Source organism: Microtus ochrogaster, chromosome 19, assembly GCF_000317375.1.
Source record: "Microtus ochrogaster isolate Prairie Vole_2 chromosome 19, MicOch1.0, whole genome shotgun sequence".
Lineage (NCBI taxonomy): Eukaryota > Metazoa > Chordata > Mammalia > Rodentia > Cricetidae > Microtus > Microtus ochrogaster.
Window position 1 is genome coordinate 59,057,912 of NC_022021.1, and position 17,342 is coordinate 59,075,253.

General features: G+C 35.3%; 1 protein-coding gene across 1 annotated transcript in view; it reads right to left on the bottom strand.

The window, feature by feature from the left end:
• Mtrex (Mtr4 exosome RNA helicase) overlaps positions 1–17,342 on the bottom strand; it is a 58,800-nt gene that overhangs the window by 39,251 nt on the left and 2,207 nt on the right. Inside the window, exons 2-10 of the mRNA XM_005356805.2 lie at positions 14,001–14,138; positions 12,894–12,960; positions 11,348–11,410; positions 10,123–10,235; positions 7,176–7,350; positions 5,948–6,038; positions 3,499–3,623; positions 2,484–2,582; positions 1,494–1,596 (exon numbers count right to left, since the gene is read on the bottom strand). Coding sequence (XP_005356862.1) covers positions 1,494–1,596; positions 2,484–2,582; positions 3,499–3,623; positions 5,948–6,038; positions 7,176–7,350; positions 10,123–10,235; positions 11,348–11,410; positions 12,894–12,960; positions 14,001–14,138 — 974 coding nt within the window. The remainder of the gene's footprint in view (positions 1–1,493; positions 1,597–2,483; positions 2,583–3,498; positions 3,624–5,947; positions 6,039–7,175; positions 7,351–10,122; positions 10,236–11,347; positions 11,411–12,893; positions 12,961–14,000; positions 14,139–17,342) is intronic.

Genomic DNA, 17,342 nt, shown 5'->3' on the forward strand with positions numbered 1-17,342 from the left:
CTTGTTACTCAAAGAGGACCAGAGCTGGCATTCCAGCACTCATGACACATGGCTCTAAAACATCCGTAACTCCAGCTCCACGGATCCCAATGGCACAAATACAAACAGATACACATACACACATAAGATAAATTTAAAAAAAGAAAAATAATTTTTTTAAAAGCATGGTGGTGCATGCCTTTAATTCCAGCACTTGGGAGGCAGAGGCAGACAGATATCTGTGAGTTTAAGACTAACTTAGTCCATAGAGTGATTTCCAGCACAGCCATGGCCGTAACAAAGAAAAACTCTATCTTACAAAAAAAAAAAACAAAAAAAAACAACTTTAAAAAAACTTTTAAATAGACAAGATTATAACAGATATTAATCCCATACTGTGAGATGCCAAAAGTATATAGTACGAAGTTCAGCATCAGTGACCACAGGAGACAGAGATAAAGAGCACACTGAAAGACGGCTTCACTGTTACTAGAAGGATTATAATCAAATAGATACACACTAAGTACCAGCCTAAACGTTCAAGGAAACGATACCCAGATACACTCCTCAGAGGAATAGCATGAAGAATGCTAAATGGTGTAGTTACTTTGGAAAATAATTTGGCAGTAACCAAAAAGTTAAACTTACCCAGGAAAAAATAAAACACATATTCCCACAAAAACTTGTAGTATAAGCCAAATGTTTATGACCTTATTCATAATCAACAAAAAAATAGAAACAACTCCATATTTACTCAATGTATATTCTTAGATTATTTGGCCACATAGAACATAATATAAAATCATATGAATCCCCCTCTTTTTATTGAGACAGGGTTTCTCTGTAGCTTTGGAGTCTGTCCTGGAACTAGCTCTTGTAGACCAGGCTGGCCTCAAACTCAGAGATCCGCCTGCCTCTGCCTCCCGAGTGCTGGGATTAAAGGTGTGCGCCACCACTGCCTAGCTGAATCTTATTTCACTCAAAGGAATCTGCTACAAAAGACCATAGGATTCTATTTTTGAGACATCCAAAAAAGGAAAATTCACAGACAGAAAAAAAAAGCAAAAACCAAAACTACTGATGACCTAAGTCTCTGTTATAAGAAAAAAAGATGAAGAATGATTGCTAATGCACAGGGTTTTGAGAGAGAAGAGTTAATGAACATGCTTTAGAAACATACAGTAGGGACAGTTGTACAGTTCTATGAATAGACTAGAAATTATCAAGATGAATATCTTAAAATAATGAATTACATAATATTTAAATTTTATGAAAATTTAGGGCTGACTTTGGATTATGTGAATATACCCAAACCCACTAATTACCCACTTAATGTGAGTATATTACAGTAAATTAGTTAATGCCATGTAAGAAAAACAGATCACCCATTATTCATCCAATTTTGTCATCTTTACATAGTTCCCTCAAAAAACATCAAATAAAAGACAACATAGAGTAATTTAGCTATTCAAATACATGTACAATTCCTGTCTAAAAACTAAGTTCCAAATTACCTTTTGTTCCTCCTTTCCGTCCCTTCTGATCTCCTTTGGCCAAATCACCTGCATCCCGAAGCACTTGCATTGCAGTATTAAAATTATCTTCTCTGAAGTCACCCTAGAATCATATTTTCTTCCATGTAACTGTGCAAATGTATAATCAAGGCTAGAGAGATGATTCAGTAGTTACGAGTAGTTCTTACAGATGGCCTAGGTTCAGTTCCTAGAACCAACTTGTTGGTTCAGAAATATTTAATCATAATCTAAACATTTCTTTGTTTGTTTGTTTCGAGACAGGGTTTCTCTGTGGCTTTGGAGCCTGCCCTGGAACTAGCTCATGTAGACCAGGCTGGCCTCAAACTCACAAAGATCCGCCTGCCTCTGCCTCCTGAGTGCTGGGATTAAAAGCATGTACCACAACTGCCCAGCTTAATCTAAACATTTCTTAAACGCAAAGTTTCTCCAAAGAATGAAACTTTAAAGCAAAAATAATAATAACAAAAGTCACTTAAAATACGTGACCTGTGAAAACAAAATGTGATAAGGGAGAACTGAAACTGAGAATCAAGATTAAAATATCTGGCATTTCCCCAGCCCTTGATTCTCTAGTATTTCAAACACTGAGAATAAAAGGAAGTAGTCATGCGTTGGAAGAAGGTCTTGAATACAATTTGTCTTTAAAGCACCATCTCACTAGGTTCACCTCAATGTCCTGGGGACAAGTAAGTAACCTTCCTATCTGAGCTTCCCAAAGCCTGCAGGTGAGCACCACCACAGCATCATCAAATACAGTATCTGAAATATAAATACTTATAAGTAATCATTTTTGAAAAGTGAAGTATTTGAGACTAAAATGTGCAGAGGGTGGTTAATAGTTTTCTACAACTCAAAATTAAGGGAAAGCAACATATAAAAGATGACATTACATGTGGATTATTTCCCTTACATTTTCGTCGACAAAGCAACATATAAAAGATGACATTACATGTGGATTATTTCCCTTACATTTTCGTCGACCACAAGGTGAAGGCCATCTCCCCCTGCTGGAAATATATAATGTTGCAATGGAGTAGGTCGATAATCAGTATAAATTACATGACAGGGCTATAAAAACAAAGAAAGAAAACTTTATTTCTTCAAGACAAAAATGTATATTTGATCCACTCAAAAAAATTTAATGCTTTCAAATAATTTTAAAAGCTAGGCAAGCGAAAAATGGGGAAATCGCCCTACTAATTCATGCGACCACCAAATTAATTTCCCAGTTCCTTAATCAAGACCAAACATGATCTGAACTTTCATTACCCATTAGCTCTTCTTAGAATACTGTAATTACAGACAACAATGCCTCTAGCTAATATGGTGACACAAGGCATCCTTGATATATAAAAACAAAACAAAACTCTTGTAGCACCGAGGCTTTTTACACAGCAGATTGATCTAGCTCTATCGAGAGGAATGTGACCGGACAACTTATACATAAAAGTAAGTTCTGGAGGTAACAGTGTAAAACAAGTGCAGAAAAATCCAATGTTTCGTTCAACACTCATAAACAAGTATTTGATGTAAAGTCTTATACAGACATTAAAGTTGTACTAGAAATTCAAAGAAGAAACAGTGATTACTAAATGTGAACATATTTACATAAGAACTACCAAATCAAATGGTCAAGAGATGAGTAGGTTCTTCTGATCCAAGACCTTAGAACTCTAACTATGTACTTATACCTCACTGTCAGAGTAAATGGACCACATTATTTCCAAACTTGGCAGATTATCAGGATTAACTTGGGAAATTAGATTCCAAAGCCCACCTCTTAGAAGCTTAGCTGAACTAGCCTGTAGATGGCAATTTCTAATTAGTCCGCTCATTCTGATAATCTACTTGACTCAAGAAGCAGATTCACATTAAACTGTCTTCTTTATCCTTAAGAGCATCAGGAAAAGGTATAAGAAGGGTATGGCAATCCCAATCAGTAACATTTTTAAATAATGAAGACATGAAAAGCATATGAAAGTACCTGTTTGTGTAGGTGGCAAATCCATTCAGCAAACTGTCGAGCATTCGGGATAGTAGCAGAAAGAAAGACATAATGGACATTATCTGGAAGCAAAATAATAGTTTCTTCCCATACTACACCACGCTCTGAGAAAAATAAATGGATTGGAATTAAGTGTTAACTAAGTGATAGTATCTAAAATTATTTTCTCTAATGCTTACTAATTGAACATGCAAACCACTTTTAAAAAGCATATTTTTAGCCACAGACACTTACTGAAACCTACTTTAGTTCATGAACCTTTGGAGTAGGTACAATAAGGAAGCAACTTCATGCGACTCGGGAAAAAGCAGCTCCAGACTGTACCCTTCCCCTAACAAACAAGAGCCCCAGTACCAAGGCAGCTAATAGTAGTTCTGCTTCAGAGAAGCAGAGGTTAACAATGCCCAGCAACATATTTGAAAGATATGCTATTACTAGTCCATATGATATGTTATCCAAATTACCCTCATAATGTCAGAAAATAAAAGATGGATCTGATGAATAGTAGATATAAAGTTGGTAAAGCTCTGTTAAAATGTCCTAGTAACATTAAATCTATCTCTAAATTAATAATATTCGCTACTTGTTTTATAATAGACAGTAAGTATTAAAATACTTTTAAAATATCAATGACTTAAAATACTTAGTTGAATTTTTTATACAGTTTCAAAGTTTTGAATATATAGTTTCAAAAGCAATGGCTCTTTGTTCTATGTAATTTTTGTTTCCCTGTTCGCATCTGAATATTGATTTGAATAAATCAAGTTTTTTAGAACTTACATAGTATTATATTTAACTTTTTAATCATAGTTAAGTTTGCATATCACATGATTTGGGTTAAGAGTCTATAAAGTGTGGGTGGGTGGGGGTGTGCGCACACCCCCATGGCACGGTATTTGTTTGGATGTCAGAAAAGAACTTTTTAAGAGTCTGTTGTCTCAACCAGGCATGGTTGTGCACGCCTTCAATCCCAGCACTCTGGAAGCGAAGGCAGTGGATCTCTGTGAGTTTGAGGCCAGCCTGGTCTACAGAGTGAGTTCCAGAACAGCCAGGGTTAAACAGGGAAACCTTGCCTTGAAATATCCAAAAAAAAGAGTCAGTTCTCCCCTAATACACAGGGCCTGGGATTGAGCTCAGGTGGCCAGTATTAGTGGCAAGAGGCACAACCCACTAGCTGGACCAAAACCCATTATTATTAAAGCAAATAGAAAATGTGTTCAGAAGTATCTATGTGAATTTGGCAAAGGTAAGTATTGATGTTTTCTTACATTATATTATTTTAGCAGTTCTCAACCTGTGGGCTGTAACCCCAGGGGGATACATATCGGATATTTACAATTCCTAAAAGTAGCAGAAACACAGTTATCAAAGAACAATGAAATAATTTTTTGGTTGGGGGGGTCACTACAACATGAGGAACTGTATTGAAGGGTCATAGCATTAGAAAGGTTGAGAGTCACTAATATAGACTCAGTTCTTTAAAAAAAAAACCTCAATCTTCCCCTCCCTGCGACAGGGTTTCTCTGTGTATCTCTAGCTGTCCTGGAATTCATTCTGTAGACTAGGGTGGCCTCAAATTTACAGAGATCCGTCTGTCTTTGCTTCCCTGAGCGCTGGGATTAAAGGTGTATGCCACCACTGCCTGACAATAAAACTCAATCTTACTTTGAGTGTGTACATTTTAAACATTAGCTTTAAATTTATCAAATTTCCTGGTAAACCCCAAATTGCAACTATAGCAATTTTATTTACTTATTTCATACCTATTGTATTTTTTGCACAAATATGCATTCATAGGTTTATAAAACCAAATTAACTTAAAAATTACTAAAGTAATCTTTGTAAACCATAAGTTCCATAAATTTTTTCACATTTTTCACATTAAATAATTACTGAGAATTGAGTTTTGGTGATACACAACTTTAATGCCAGCACTCGAGAGGCAGAGGCAGGTGGGTAGCTTTTAGTTCGAGGCCAGCCTGGTCTACAGAGCTAGTTCCAGGACAACCAGCGTTACACAAAGAAATCTTCTATGTAAAGCCAACCCCCCCCCCCGCAAAAAAATAAAATAGTTATTGGGCTTCTAATGTGGGGGAGGAAAGCAAGGTCTTGGTAGGTGGCCTAGATTCCCATTTACCTCATTTCTTCCTACCTCTGTCTCCCCTATCTTCCTGTCTGAGCTTCACAACTGCTAGGATTATAGTCATGCACCATGTCTGGCTTAGTGAGTTCTATCTAAAAGCAGGCTACTTTTCAATTCCTACTGGGAAAATTTCATGTTGTCCACAATTTGAATATGTAATAGTAAAGTAGGATTATAGACACAAGAAAACTGAAAATAAATCCAACAATTCTTAATCAAAAATATTAATGGCATTTGTCAAAAAAAAAAAAAGCATGGCATTTATCTCAACACTGCAAAATATACCTGAATCTCTCATGTAATGAATTTCATCAAATATGACCCAAGCAACTTCTCGCATAACTTCAGAACCTCTATACAGCATACTTCTCAAAATCTAAAAGGGGGAAACAGATTGAGCAGGACTTTAACATAACATCCAATAATTAGACAAATACTGCTTTTGTCCAACAGGGAATTTTTAATACCTTTGCTTTGTGGATATATTAAATATTATAAAGCTACTTATCTTTGACTTCTCAACATGTATAATCAGATATTCACAAAGATACTATTATCATATCTACTCTTTCATTTGGAATATGAACTCAACTTTCTCTGTGCAACATCTTCCCAAAAGACACACTATGAAAATATGTATAAAAGTCCTAATAAGGGAGCCTGGTGAGATAGTTCAGTGGAATCTAAGTTCAATCCCCAAAAATAAATACATAAGGGCTGGAGAAATGGCTCAGCCATTAAGAGCATTGCCTGCTCTTCCAAAGGTCCTGAGTTCAATTCCCAACAACCACATGGTGGCTCACAACCAACTGTAATGAGGTCTGGTGCCCTCTTCTGGCCTGCAGGCAGAAGCATACAAAATAAATAAATAAATAAATAAACAAACAAACACATAAAGGTGACTCCACAACATTCTCCTCTGGCCTTGACACATGCACTGTTGTACATGTATCCCCCCCACACTATACACAGAGATACATATATGTACAATTTTTTAAATACCAACTACAGTAGAAATAATCACACCCAAATCATGTTATATGCAAAACAATAGTGATTAGAAAAAGCTAAGTATAATGTGGACTATATATTTTTTAAAGTTGATTATTTATTTACTGATTATAATAAATACCCAGGCACAAAAGTAAAAAACAAAACCAACCAACAACAACAACAAAGAAAACACCATGAAACAAACAAGACAGTATTTGTATGAAACAATGTATTCAAATCTTTGAAACTATACATATATAAAATAACCAAATATTTTCAAGTCGCAGTAATAACAAACTATTACAAATACTTTTAAAGGTGTCTATGTTTTATCAGAAGTAATAAATATTATTAATTTAGGAAATAGTCAATGCTACTAAGGCACTTTACAGTAATTATGCCTTTTTCAAACAATTCTATCCACAGATAATCATTACATTTTATCAGAAAAAAAGCAAGCTGGATAGACACACTGACTAAGCTATAATGAAAAAGTCAGGGGAGACTCAATGTAAATCACCTCTGTAGTCATAACAAGACAAGATGCTGTAGGATTAATAGTGACATCTCCAGTCATCAGACCGACATCTTGAAATTCTTCATACATTTCACGGTATTTCTGGTTACTAAGAGCCTTAATTGGGCTGGTAAATATTACACGCTGCTTTTCCCTTAAAGCCAATGCAATTGCATACCTAAAAATATAAAAACAATAAGTAAGATTTCAAGTTTGGAGAGCATTCATTCATAATCTACTTACTATAATAAACTATTACACTATAATCATGATTTATCTGATCTGAAGTAGTCTAAATAAGCAAGGACTTCTTAAGGAGTTAAAACAATTGGTTTATCAGTGGATATCCTAGTTCTCACTGGAAAAGCCTATCGTTCTACTGCTAGGCATCCAAAAGTCCATCACTCAGTCCATACAGATTACAAGTAGTAAAAAAACTACAGAAATGGGTGGATTTTTCTTCTACAGCTTCATAGAACAAGTTAATCCATATGTGCTCTTTTTCTTCATGTAATACTTAACAAATCATTTCTTGGCTTATCATAGGTTCTGTTTATCAAAAAGTTCTTTCCTGGGCATTAACAGAATTCAATACAATTGTATTGTTTGCTTTTAAAATTCAGTTTAGTATTTAACTACAGGACGATGAAATTAAGATTTAAGAAAAAACACTGTGGCAGAGGCTTTTTAAAGATATAATTCCTGCACAAACTATGCTTATCACAGCAGTCATTCTCTACATTATAAGAGAAATTTTATAAAATTAATAATTGTTCAAACATGTCAAATAGTAATAGTGAAAGATATATGGGGGAAATCAAATATAGAGATGTTGCTTATCTTTTCAACAACAACAACAACAAGGAATAGAAAACAGAAAAATATGATCTGTACTTAGGGAAAAGTACACATAAAGAATTGAATGATTGGGTACAAAGGTTGGATTTGTCAGAAAAACAACTTCAAATCAGCAGCAGAGATAGCAATTTTCAGGACCATGTCCCTCAAAACACTGGGGACTATGTTCTTAGAATTAAAAAGAAATAGGACAATAACTCCACAAGCAGGCATTCTTAACATGAAAATGTAAACTATTAACAATCTAAGCAAATGGAAACTCTACATAGATTGAGGAAGTAGCTCAATAGTAGAGAATTCGCCTACATACACAAAGTTCTGGGTTTAGTCCCAGAACACTGGAAACAACAACAAAACAAGCTGGAGAGATAGCTCAGTGGTTAGGAGCACTGGCTGCTCTGACAGAGAACCTACATGGTGGCCCTCAATCTATCTGTATTTTTAAGATCAGTTTGAGGGAATCTGATGTCTTCTTCCAACTTCTGTGGGCACAGGCAAAACATAAAATAGAAAATAAAAGTAGAAAAAAACAGCCAGGTATGATGGCAAACAACTAAAATCTAGGGAAACAAACACACACAGACATTAAAAACAAAACAAAACAAATATTCTATGGAACAACCTTTAGGTTAATGGAAATTTCAAAATGATAAACGACATAAAACAAAAACAAAAAAAAAAACCTTTAATAGCTAATGTCTGAATCTAGGATTATGACCAACACCAAAAATAAATAAACTGAACTTCCAGCAAAAACATCAAAACAACTACTATAATATCTAAGATGAAACATTCATTCTCCTTTGTCTTTTATTTGATGTTTTCTCAGGAAGCTACGTAAAGATGACAAAATTGGATGAATGAAGGGTGTTCTGTTTTTCTTACATGGCATTTCCAAAGGATCCAACATCACCATTGGCATAAGCAAGTGTGCGTACACACACATATAAAGTCTTCAAAGAAGCCAAAAGGAAGCAATACATTACATCCAGAAGAAAGTAAGAATGAGAGAGATTGCTTGCCAAAACTTATGCAGATCAAAAAGAAATATTTAAAAACAAATGTTTTAATAAATAAGCATAATTTTTTAAAATGTTAAAGCAGTTTTTCATCAGGAGACTTGTACTGAAATACTTCAAGAATTTCTTCATGCAAAAAGAAATGGTATCAGTAGAAAAATCTGGACCAGCATCCACAATAATGTCTTTTTATATTAAGATATATTATTTTAAAACAGTAAAACATTTCACTAATAGTAAAAAAATCTGTAAAACTATATAAACTTTAAATGCCTATTAGGAAAAGGAAGGTTTCAAAGCAACTACTTCATTTTACTTAGAAAGTAGGAGAACAAAGTAAGTAAATGAGGTGAAAGTACAAACCAAAGAAATGGAAACAGAACAAAGAAAAACCAATGAGACCAAAAGCTGGATTTTGTCAGAGCAACGTAATACTAGACCACCTCCAGCTAGACCAAGAAAAAAAATCAAATATCAGCTTGATACAAAACAAAAAAAAGACATTAATAATAAACAAAAAAGTCCAATGTCCCTCAGAATAAAGATGTGAAATTTCTAAATAAAATTTTAATTCATCAACCCAATAATAAAATATAATCATACATCATGACAAACAGAAGTTATCTAAGGATGATTCATTGGACACCCAACAACACATCTCATCACACTAGCAAGGAAAGGCAAAATCCATATCCAAAGCAAAACAAAACCCCACATCATTTCAATACAAGAAAAGGAACTTAAAAAGATCGAGTTCATAAATTCATGCATATGAACAGAATAAGAGACTAACTGCAAAGGAGGAACAGTAGTCAAGCTTGATAAAAACACATCTATGAAAAACCCATAAGTAACATCATGCTTAATGATAAAAAAAACCAAAATATTTCACAAATAATTAAAACATTATACTAAAAATCTTCAATATTTTAATGAAGGCAAGAAAAAAAACCTTAAAGGTTACCTAACAAGCAAAACCACTCTTATTTGCAGAATACAGATAGAAACTTAACTAAAACTTAGCTAAAATAACTAAGTGACTTTTTCATTTGCGAACACTGTTGGTTACTTACTCAGCACACACAGTTTTTCCTGCTGATGTATGAGCAGACACTAACACAGACTGATTATTATCGACACACTGAATGGCTTCTCTTTGGAAAGCATCAAGAATGAATGGGTATTCCTATAAAAGCAAATTGACAGACACATGAGAATGTTAAGCTATCTAAGGAACGCTTAAAAGAACAATTATCCTTCCAAAGCCTTCTAGGATTCCTTTCTGATTCAACCACCACTAAGCAGTGAAAAAAATGACTTCAAAACAGTTTTACCAGACAGAACAAGCCTTAATGCTGCTGTTTAACATTCTCAATATATTCTATTTACACTAAAATCAGGAATAAAATAATCGTTACATGTTCTGTGGTACTGTGCAATAACTTTGCATATATCATAAATCTTCATAACCCCATAAAATAGGTGCATGCTTAATTTCCTTTCCTAGAGGAAAACTCTAAGGTTCCAAAAGATAAAATTCCCAGCATTACTCAGCAAAGGCAGAGAAATAATTTCTTAAACAAAAAAGTTCATATTTGCGGGGCTGGAGAGATGGCTCAGTGGTTAAGAGCACTGCCTGCTCTTCCAAAGGTCCTGAGTTCAATTCCCAGAAACCACATGGTGGCTCACAACCATCTGTAATGAGGTCTGGTGCCCTCTTCTGGCCTGCAGACATACGCACGGACAGAATATTGTATACATAATAAATAAATATTTAAAAAAAAAAAAGTTCATATTTGCTTCTCTGCACTTCCTTTTTTTTAGAGAAAGCTGTTTGAACCTTTACAAACTTTTTAAAAATCTAAGGAAGAAGAGTGAGGAGTAAGAGGTGTACACGTGTAACCCCAGCACAGTGGAGGCTGCAGCAGACACATCAGGAGTCTGAGGCCCCTCTGGACAGCCAAGAAAGCACACCATAACAAAACAAACTGAACTTCGGCTTCCTTAGAAGCTGCTGAACTTTCAAACTATCAGTAAAACTTATACATCATGCAATTTTTTTCTACAGAAAGGTTGACAAATTTGTTAGATTCTTTAAGAAGGGTGATAAGCACTCTTTAAATGTGTAAAAACATAATCACACAATGCCTGGTTTCTAGCATGGTTCTTTACTCAGTTACCACTCTGTTTTGTAGTAGGTTTTTTTTAAGGCACACACACAAGTAAATTTAGAAATCTCATTTGAAATCTTTTCTTTTTTAAGATCTCACAAAACTTTCCAAATAGTATAGTACAGACCTTTGCAGCCTTTCCAACTCTAGGTTTAAGTGGTATATATTCTTCATCTGCAGGAAGAGCAACCTGATGTCAAAGTTTAAGGAGAAAACAAGAAATGATTAAAATTCAAGACTCCAAAACAATGGATGGTTTAAAAAATGAAAATGATCAATGAATGTTTCTGTTAGTCTTACATGCTAGAAAGTCAACCAACTACAAGAACAAGGAAAAAAGTAAGTTACAATGCTCAGAAGACCCCTCTATTAATGCTGGCTTGAAGGCAGTGCAATCAAAAACATGCACCATTATTTCCCTGAAGAAACTTTATTAGCCAAGATAGATCTACAACCTATCATGGCTACCATTATCTTTCCATATCTAATATACAGACTTTACATGGCACAGATTAATTCCTTTTCCTCTCAGGGGATATGACAGGAGAGGTGGGCTTGCCATAGGGGTTTACAGTCAGGACACTCGAACTTGACATGCTCAAGCACCTCGGTGAAGGAAGACACAAGGTATATGAGGAGAGAGTGCAAAATCAGGGGGTGGGGGTGGGACAGGAAGGATAAAGAGCTTCTGCCCTTTTCACAGCAGGCCCTGGATTGTTTGGGGATTTTTTTTGTTAAATCAGGGCATTGGACAGGGTCTAAAGTAAGAGTTAAAAGTGATTAATTGGGCATTATATCTCACAAACAAGTGCCACTTCTAGAAAAAGAGATTTTCAGCAGGAAACCAATTTTTAAACATATAAAGTTCTAAATCCACACCAAATGCCATTCTTACTAATCTGGAATTTCTCCACTCATTAAACAGTCTCTTAAGTAAGAGTAATAATAACCTGCTGTGAGTTTTTAAAAAATACTTTTAATATTTTATTTATAGCCATAGAAAGGCACATGTACCTCAGTACAGTGTGGTCATCTCTCCTTCCACCCTGGGTCCAGAGATTGAAGTCAAGCCACCTAATTTGCATGGCAAACTCTTTTATCCATTGAACTATTTCGGCAAGTGCAGAATGACACAAAGTTTCTTTGTAATGATAAAAGACTTAGCAGAATGAAACTGAATGTATAATTACACTATATCCTATGTGTATACATTCTCACTTCTAAATGGATGCTATAAGCCATCAGTGACCACCACCTAATAGGAATTTATTAGTCACTGGAGCATGACATGAAATAGCATGCAAACTGCAAAATCAGAGCTGGTCACTTTAAGAATATAAGAATAAACAAATCCTAAACACTAGTTTTGTGCTGGGTAATTCCCCTATTATTTTTTTAATATAATCTTTACAGCTATCCATGGGGCACATCTCATTGTTCTAAATTTATAAAGCAAATACACAATGTTCAAAGATTAAAAGAGAAATGCTGGGCTAGCCTCTGAACCCAAGGCTCCATCACAGAGCTACAGCTCTTCCACCATATCTCATGCATCCCACAGAAATGATTTGATCCCAGAGCCTTCAATGCTACAGCCTGCTGACTATCCCATTTGGCAGTACAAAGAAAACCAGCATTTGTAATGCTAACCTATTGTAGGTTGTTGTACTTACCTCATGTGTACAGCCTTCAACTGTTTCAACTGATTGTACCTTCACTCTCGGCATCAAGTCTGCCAAACTTAAAGTTATTAAAATGACAAGAATTATTTTCAATAATTAGATCATAAGCCTATCTGTACTGTTAAACAAAATGACACCACCCAATTATAATACTGTAAATCCAAAATATTTTAGCTATTATATTCAGACATGTCAAGTGTCTTAAATAAGCTGAAAATTAAAAATGCTACGATCATATTTTGTTATATATAACAGACTGCTACATAGATTATTCAATAAATATCAGCTTAGCTCCACTATTTTAAATAAAATCTAGCTATTCAAGCACTATCACTACCTCAAAACACAAAGTTGATTCAAAAAATATTACACAACAGAAGGGTAAAAAAATATATTTAGATGTTGCTATAATTTATAGAGATATTCTCATTGAAATTCCACACTATGCTCATCTAGGCTCTCTGAATTCTGAAAGGACTAAACTATAAATAAATTAAACTAGATGTATTTCTATATTAGACTCATTATTACGTATTATAATATAGTCTACTGCACTCCTGTGGGCAAATGGCACTATCTCTGATTTTTCAGTGCCCTTTTAACATCGTTTATAGCAGATAATTTACCAAATAAGGAAAAACAAAATCGTAAACAGCATTATCACAGTGACAATCAAGTCATTCAAATATATTAGTATAAGGAGTAAAAGTTCCAGCTTTAAAATTCCAAGAAATACAAATATCAGACAATCCTTTGTCAGAGACATCTATGGGTCTCCCCCATCAAGAGAAGTAGTTTGACCATCAAGCTATGGTACTACTTACAGCAATGAAAATCTACTCTTTATACTTGTACATATTTATTTCTACCACTGGGTCAGTGTTATCCTACCAGTAATGAGACATCTGTAAGAAAACATCTTTTCTGTTCTAAAAAAAAAGTCTTCAGAATTTTTCTCAAAACTGGATTCTAAAAAATAACAAAAGAGGAATCATTTGTCTCCTAACTCTCCAATTTAAACAGTTGCTATATGTTTCCATGCTTATAAAATTTTAAAATAACACATTTTAGAAAACTTTATGACTATAGAAACACTACCTTAAGTCTTCATTAATTGAATCGTCTATTCTGGGCTTCTTGCCAAAAATTGGTTCATCTGTGCCTTCAACATCTGCATCTCTCTTGTTTTTAACACCACTGGCTGATTCTGACTGTAATTTGGCATCCAGTCGTTTCCTGAAAAACAAACAATTAAGGAGTGATTCTCAACCTACTGCTGTGACCCTGTAGAGAAGACCAAGCAGATGCTCTTTGCCATCTTGCCTTTGTATGGGATGGCAGGCCCCAGCATGCTGGAAAGAAAACACTCTTGCATACATGGATGGTAGTTTGTGGGACTTCTCCAGAATCCTAACATCTTCAATATAATTCCACATATGGTAAACCCCACCATAAAATTATTTCATTGATACTTCATAGCTGTAATTTTGTTACTGTTATGAATCATAATGTAAATAAATTATCTATCTGGCTCTATCTGCAGGATATCTGACATGCAACTTTCAAAGAGATTGTGGCCAACAGGTTGAGAAACGCCAATTTAGGATAAATTCCATAGCCTCAATTCTAATTTTAAAGTAACCCCATATTATTTAATATATTATATATACTTAAAAAAGCAAAGTCATCTTTTAAATAAATGACCCAAACAAATCAAAGCTAGCCAAACTGAGAAAATTCTATAACTAGTAAAGCTGAATATTATTCCTTATATATTACATATTTTTTTGGAAGGGTTGCTTTAAATACTAAAATTCCCATTTTAAAGAAAGCAACAAAAATTTCATTAAGTTCATTATTCCTTAAAACAGTAGACATTAACATGAAGACTGCAAACTTTTAAAGCTCTCTCTACTATTATATTATCTGGAAGAAAAAAAATTGTATGGTTAGAGTTGAAGGTCAAAGTCACAGAACTAGGGAGGCCAAGGTAGGAGGATGGAAATTCAAGGGCAGCTGAAGCTGTACAAGTGAGACTCTATTTTGAAAAAGACAAAGACAAGAAAAAAAGTCCAAAAAAAAAAGAAGGCAAAAAAAAAAAAAAATTCAAAGTAACACTAACTGGGGCTTCATAGCTTGAATATCTGTAACGAATTCAATCTAATTTCTACCTAGACCCTCCTCCCCCCAAAAAACAATTTCATGCAAATTTTAGGTTTAGCTGCAGAGGTCAAAAAGAAATAAAATAGGGATGGAGAGATGACTCTGCAGTTAGAACAGCACTTGCTGCAATTCCAGAGGACTCAGGTTTATTCCCACTACCCACCCAGCAGCTCTTGACTCTCTGTAACCGGAGTACCAGGGCATCCACCCCTGCCACCTTCTGGCTTCTATGGGCACCACACAGGCAAGTAGCACACACAAACAGACATGAAAGCAAAACACTCCTACATGTAAAAGTTTTTAAAAATTAAATAAACAATAAGACATGGTGCTGCATGCAGGACTTTTATTCTGGTACATACAGGCAGATCTCTCTGAGTTTGAGACCAGCTTGGTCTACATAGTGAGTTCCTGGACTGCCAGGCTACACAGAGAAACCCTGTCTTAAAAAACAAAAGAGGAGGAGAGAGAGAGAAAGAAAGTTATTTTATTTTGTCTTTTGCTTGAATACATGTATGTGCACTGCATGCATGCCTGGTACTCATTATTTATATGATTCATATTTTCCCATACTAGGTATAAAACCAAAAATTTAAAAATTTTGATTTTATTAACTCACTTTGAGATGGCAGTAAGACTACTACATGTTAGTGTAACTCTGTATATGTGTATATATACTCACGCGTCCAAAGGTGCACATGCATGAATGCCTACAGAAGCTAGAGATCAACAGCCTGCTCTACTCAAATCACCTTCCATCTTATTTTTTCAGGAAACAAGTCACAGAGATTCTCTTGTCTCCACCTCCCCAGTGCTGGGATTACAGACATGCACTGCTCTGTCTGGCTTTTCACATGGATCCTAAGGATTTGAACTCAGCTCCTCATGGTAACATGGAAAGCAATTTTCCAACAAAGTCATTTCCCTGGGCTCCTTTTTCATTTTCTTAAAACAGGTCCCACATTGCAGCCTTAAGCTCATGGTAATCTTCCTGCTTCAAACCTCAAGTATTAGGATTATGAGACATTATTCTTACATTTAAACTATCACATGTCGAATAAGACTATCATGTAGCCTGCCAGTGGTGGCTTGTACCTTTATTTTCAGCACTTGGGAGGCAGAGCCGAGCAGATCTCTGAGTTGGAAGGCAGTCTGTTCTACAAAGCAAGTTCCAGGACAACCAGGGCTACACAGAGAAATCCTGTCTTAAAAAAATAGAGTAAAAAGACTATTACGTAATTTTGAAGAATGATTTAGAGCAAAAAAAATAGGTATTCATATTGGAGTTGTTTAAAATCCTGCATTAATTACATCAGAAGTGTACAAATTTTATTTTTCCACAGAAAGATTCCCTAAGCAATTTGTACTGAAAAACCTAAGAGCAATGGAATCAAAAAAACAAGCACTTTCTGCACTAAATAACATTCACTATTAAAAGAAACCTAAGGCTATTTAGAATACAGCTTACTCCAGCTCTAAGGCACTGACTCTATAGAAAGCATACGCGGTACAAAGACTGATAAGGTCTTAAAAACTCAAAAGATAGGCCTGCAGAGATAGTCCAGTCTTTAAAAGCACTTGCTATTCTTGTAGATGGCCCAACTTTGATTCCCAGCATCGACTTGGTGGCCCACAGTCATTGCTAAATCTAGTTCTGGGGGATCCAAAGGGACTTATATGTGCACATACATGCATTCATATAACACATTCATACACATAACTTAAATAAATCTTAAGAAATAATCCCTAAGAGCTAACTTGAAGAGCTCTCACTGATTTAATGACTGCAAATTCAAAGAGCAAGATAATGGAAATAGTGCTCAGTCATAAAAGCACTTGACGAACAGCCTGAAGACCCTTTTCCAATGGAAAAAAAATACCAAAAACCCCACCCTTTTAAAAAGGCAGATGTGGTGACCTACATCTGTAATCCTAGCACTCTTACAGTGAAGATGGAAGGCAGCAACAAGATCATTGGCCAGAAGCTTACCTATACAGTGCTACAGCTGAAACAAGAGATTCTTGCCTCAAAACAAGGTAGATGAATAGCTGTCTTCTGATCTCCACAAGTACACTGTGGCACAGGTGTGCCCATCCCACACAAACGGTAACGATATGGTCATTAAAAGGCAAAAGTATGAGCCAGGTGATGGTGGTGCACGCCTTTAATCCCAGCACTCAGGAGGCAGAGGCAGGTGGATCTCTGAGTTTGAGGCCAGCCTGGTCTACAAGAGCTAATTCCAGAACAAGCTCCAAAACTACAGAGAAACCCAGTCT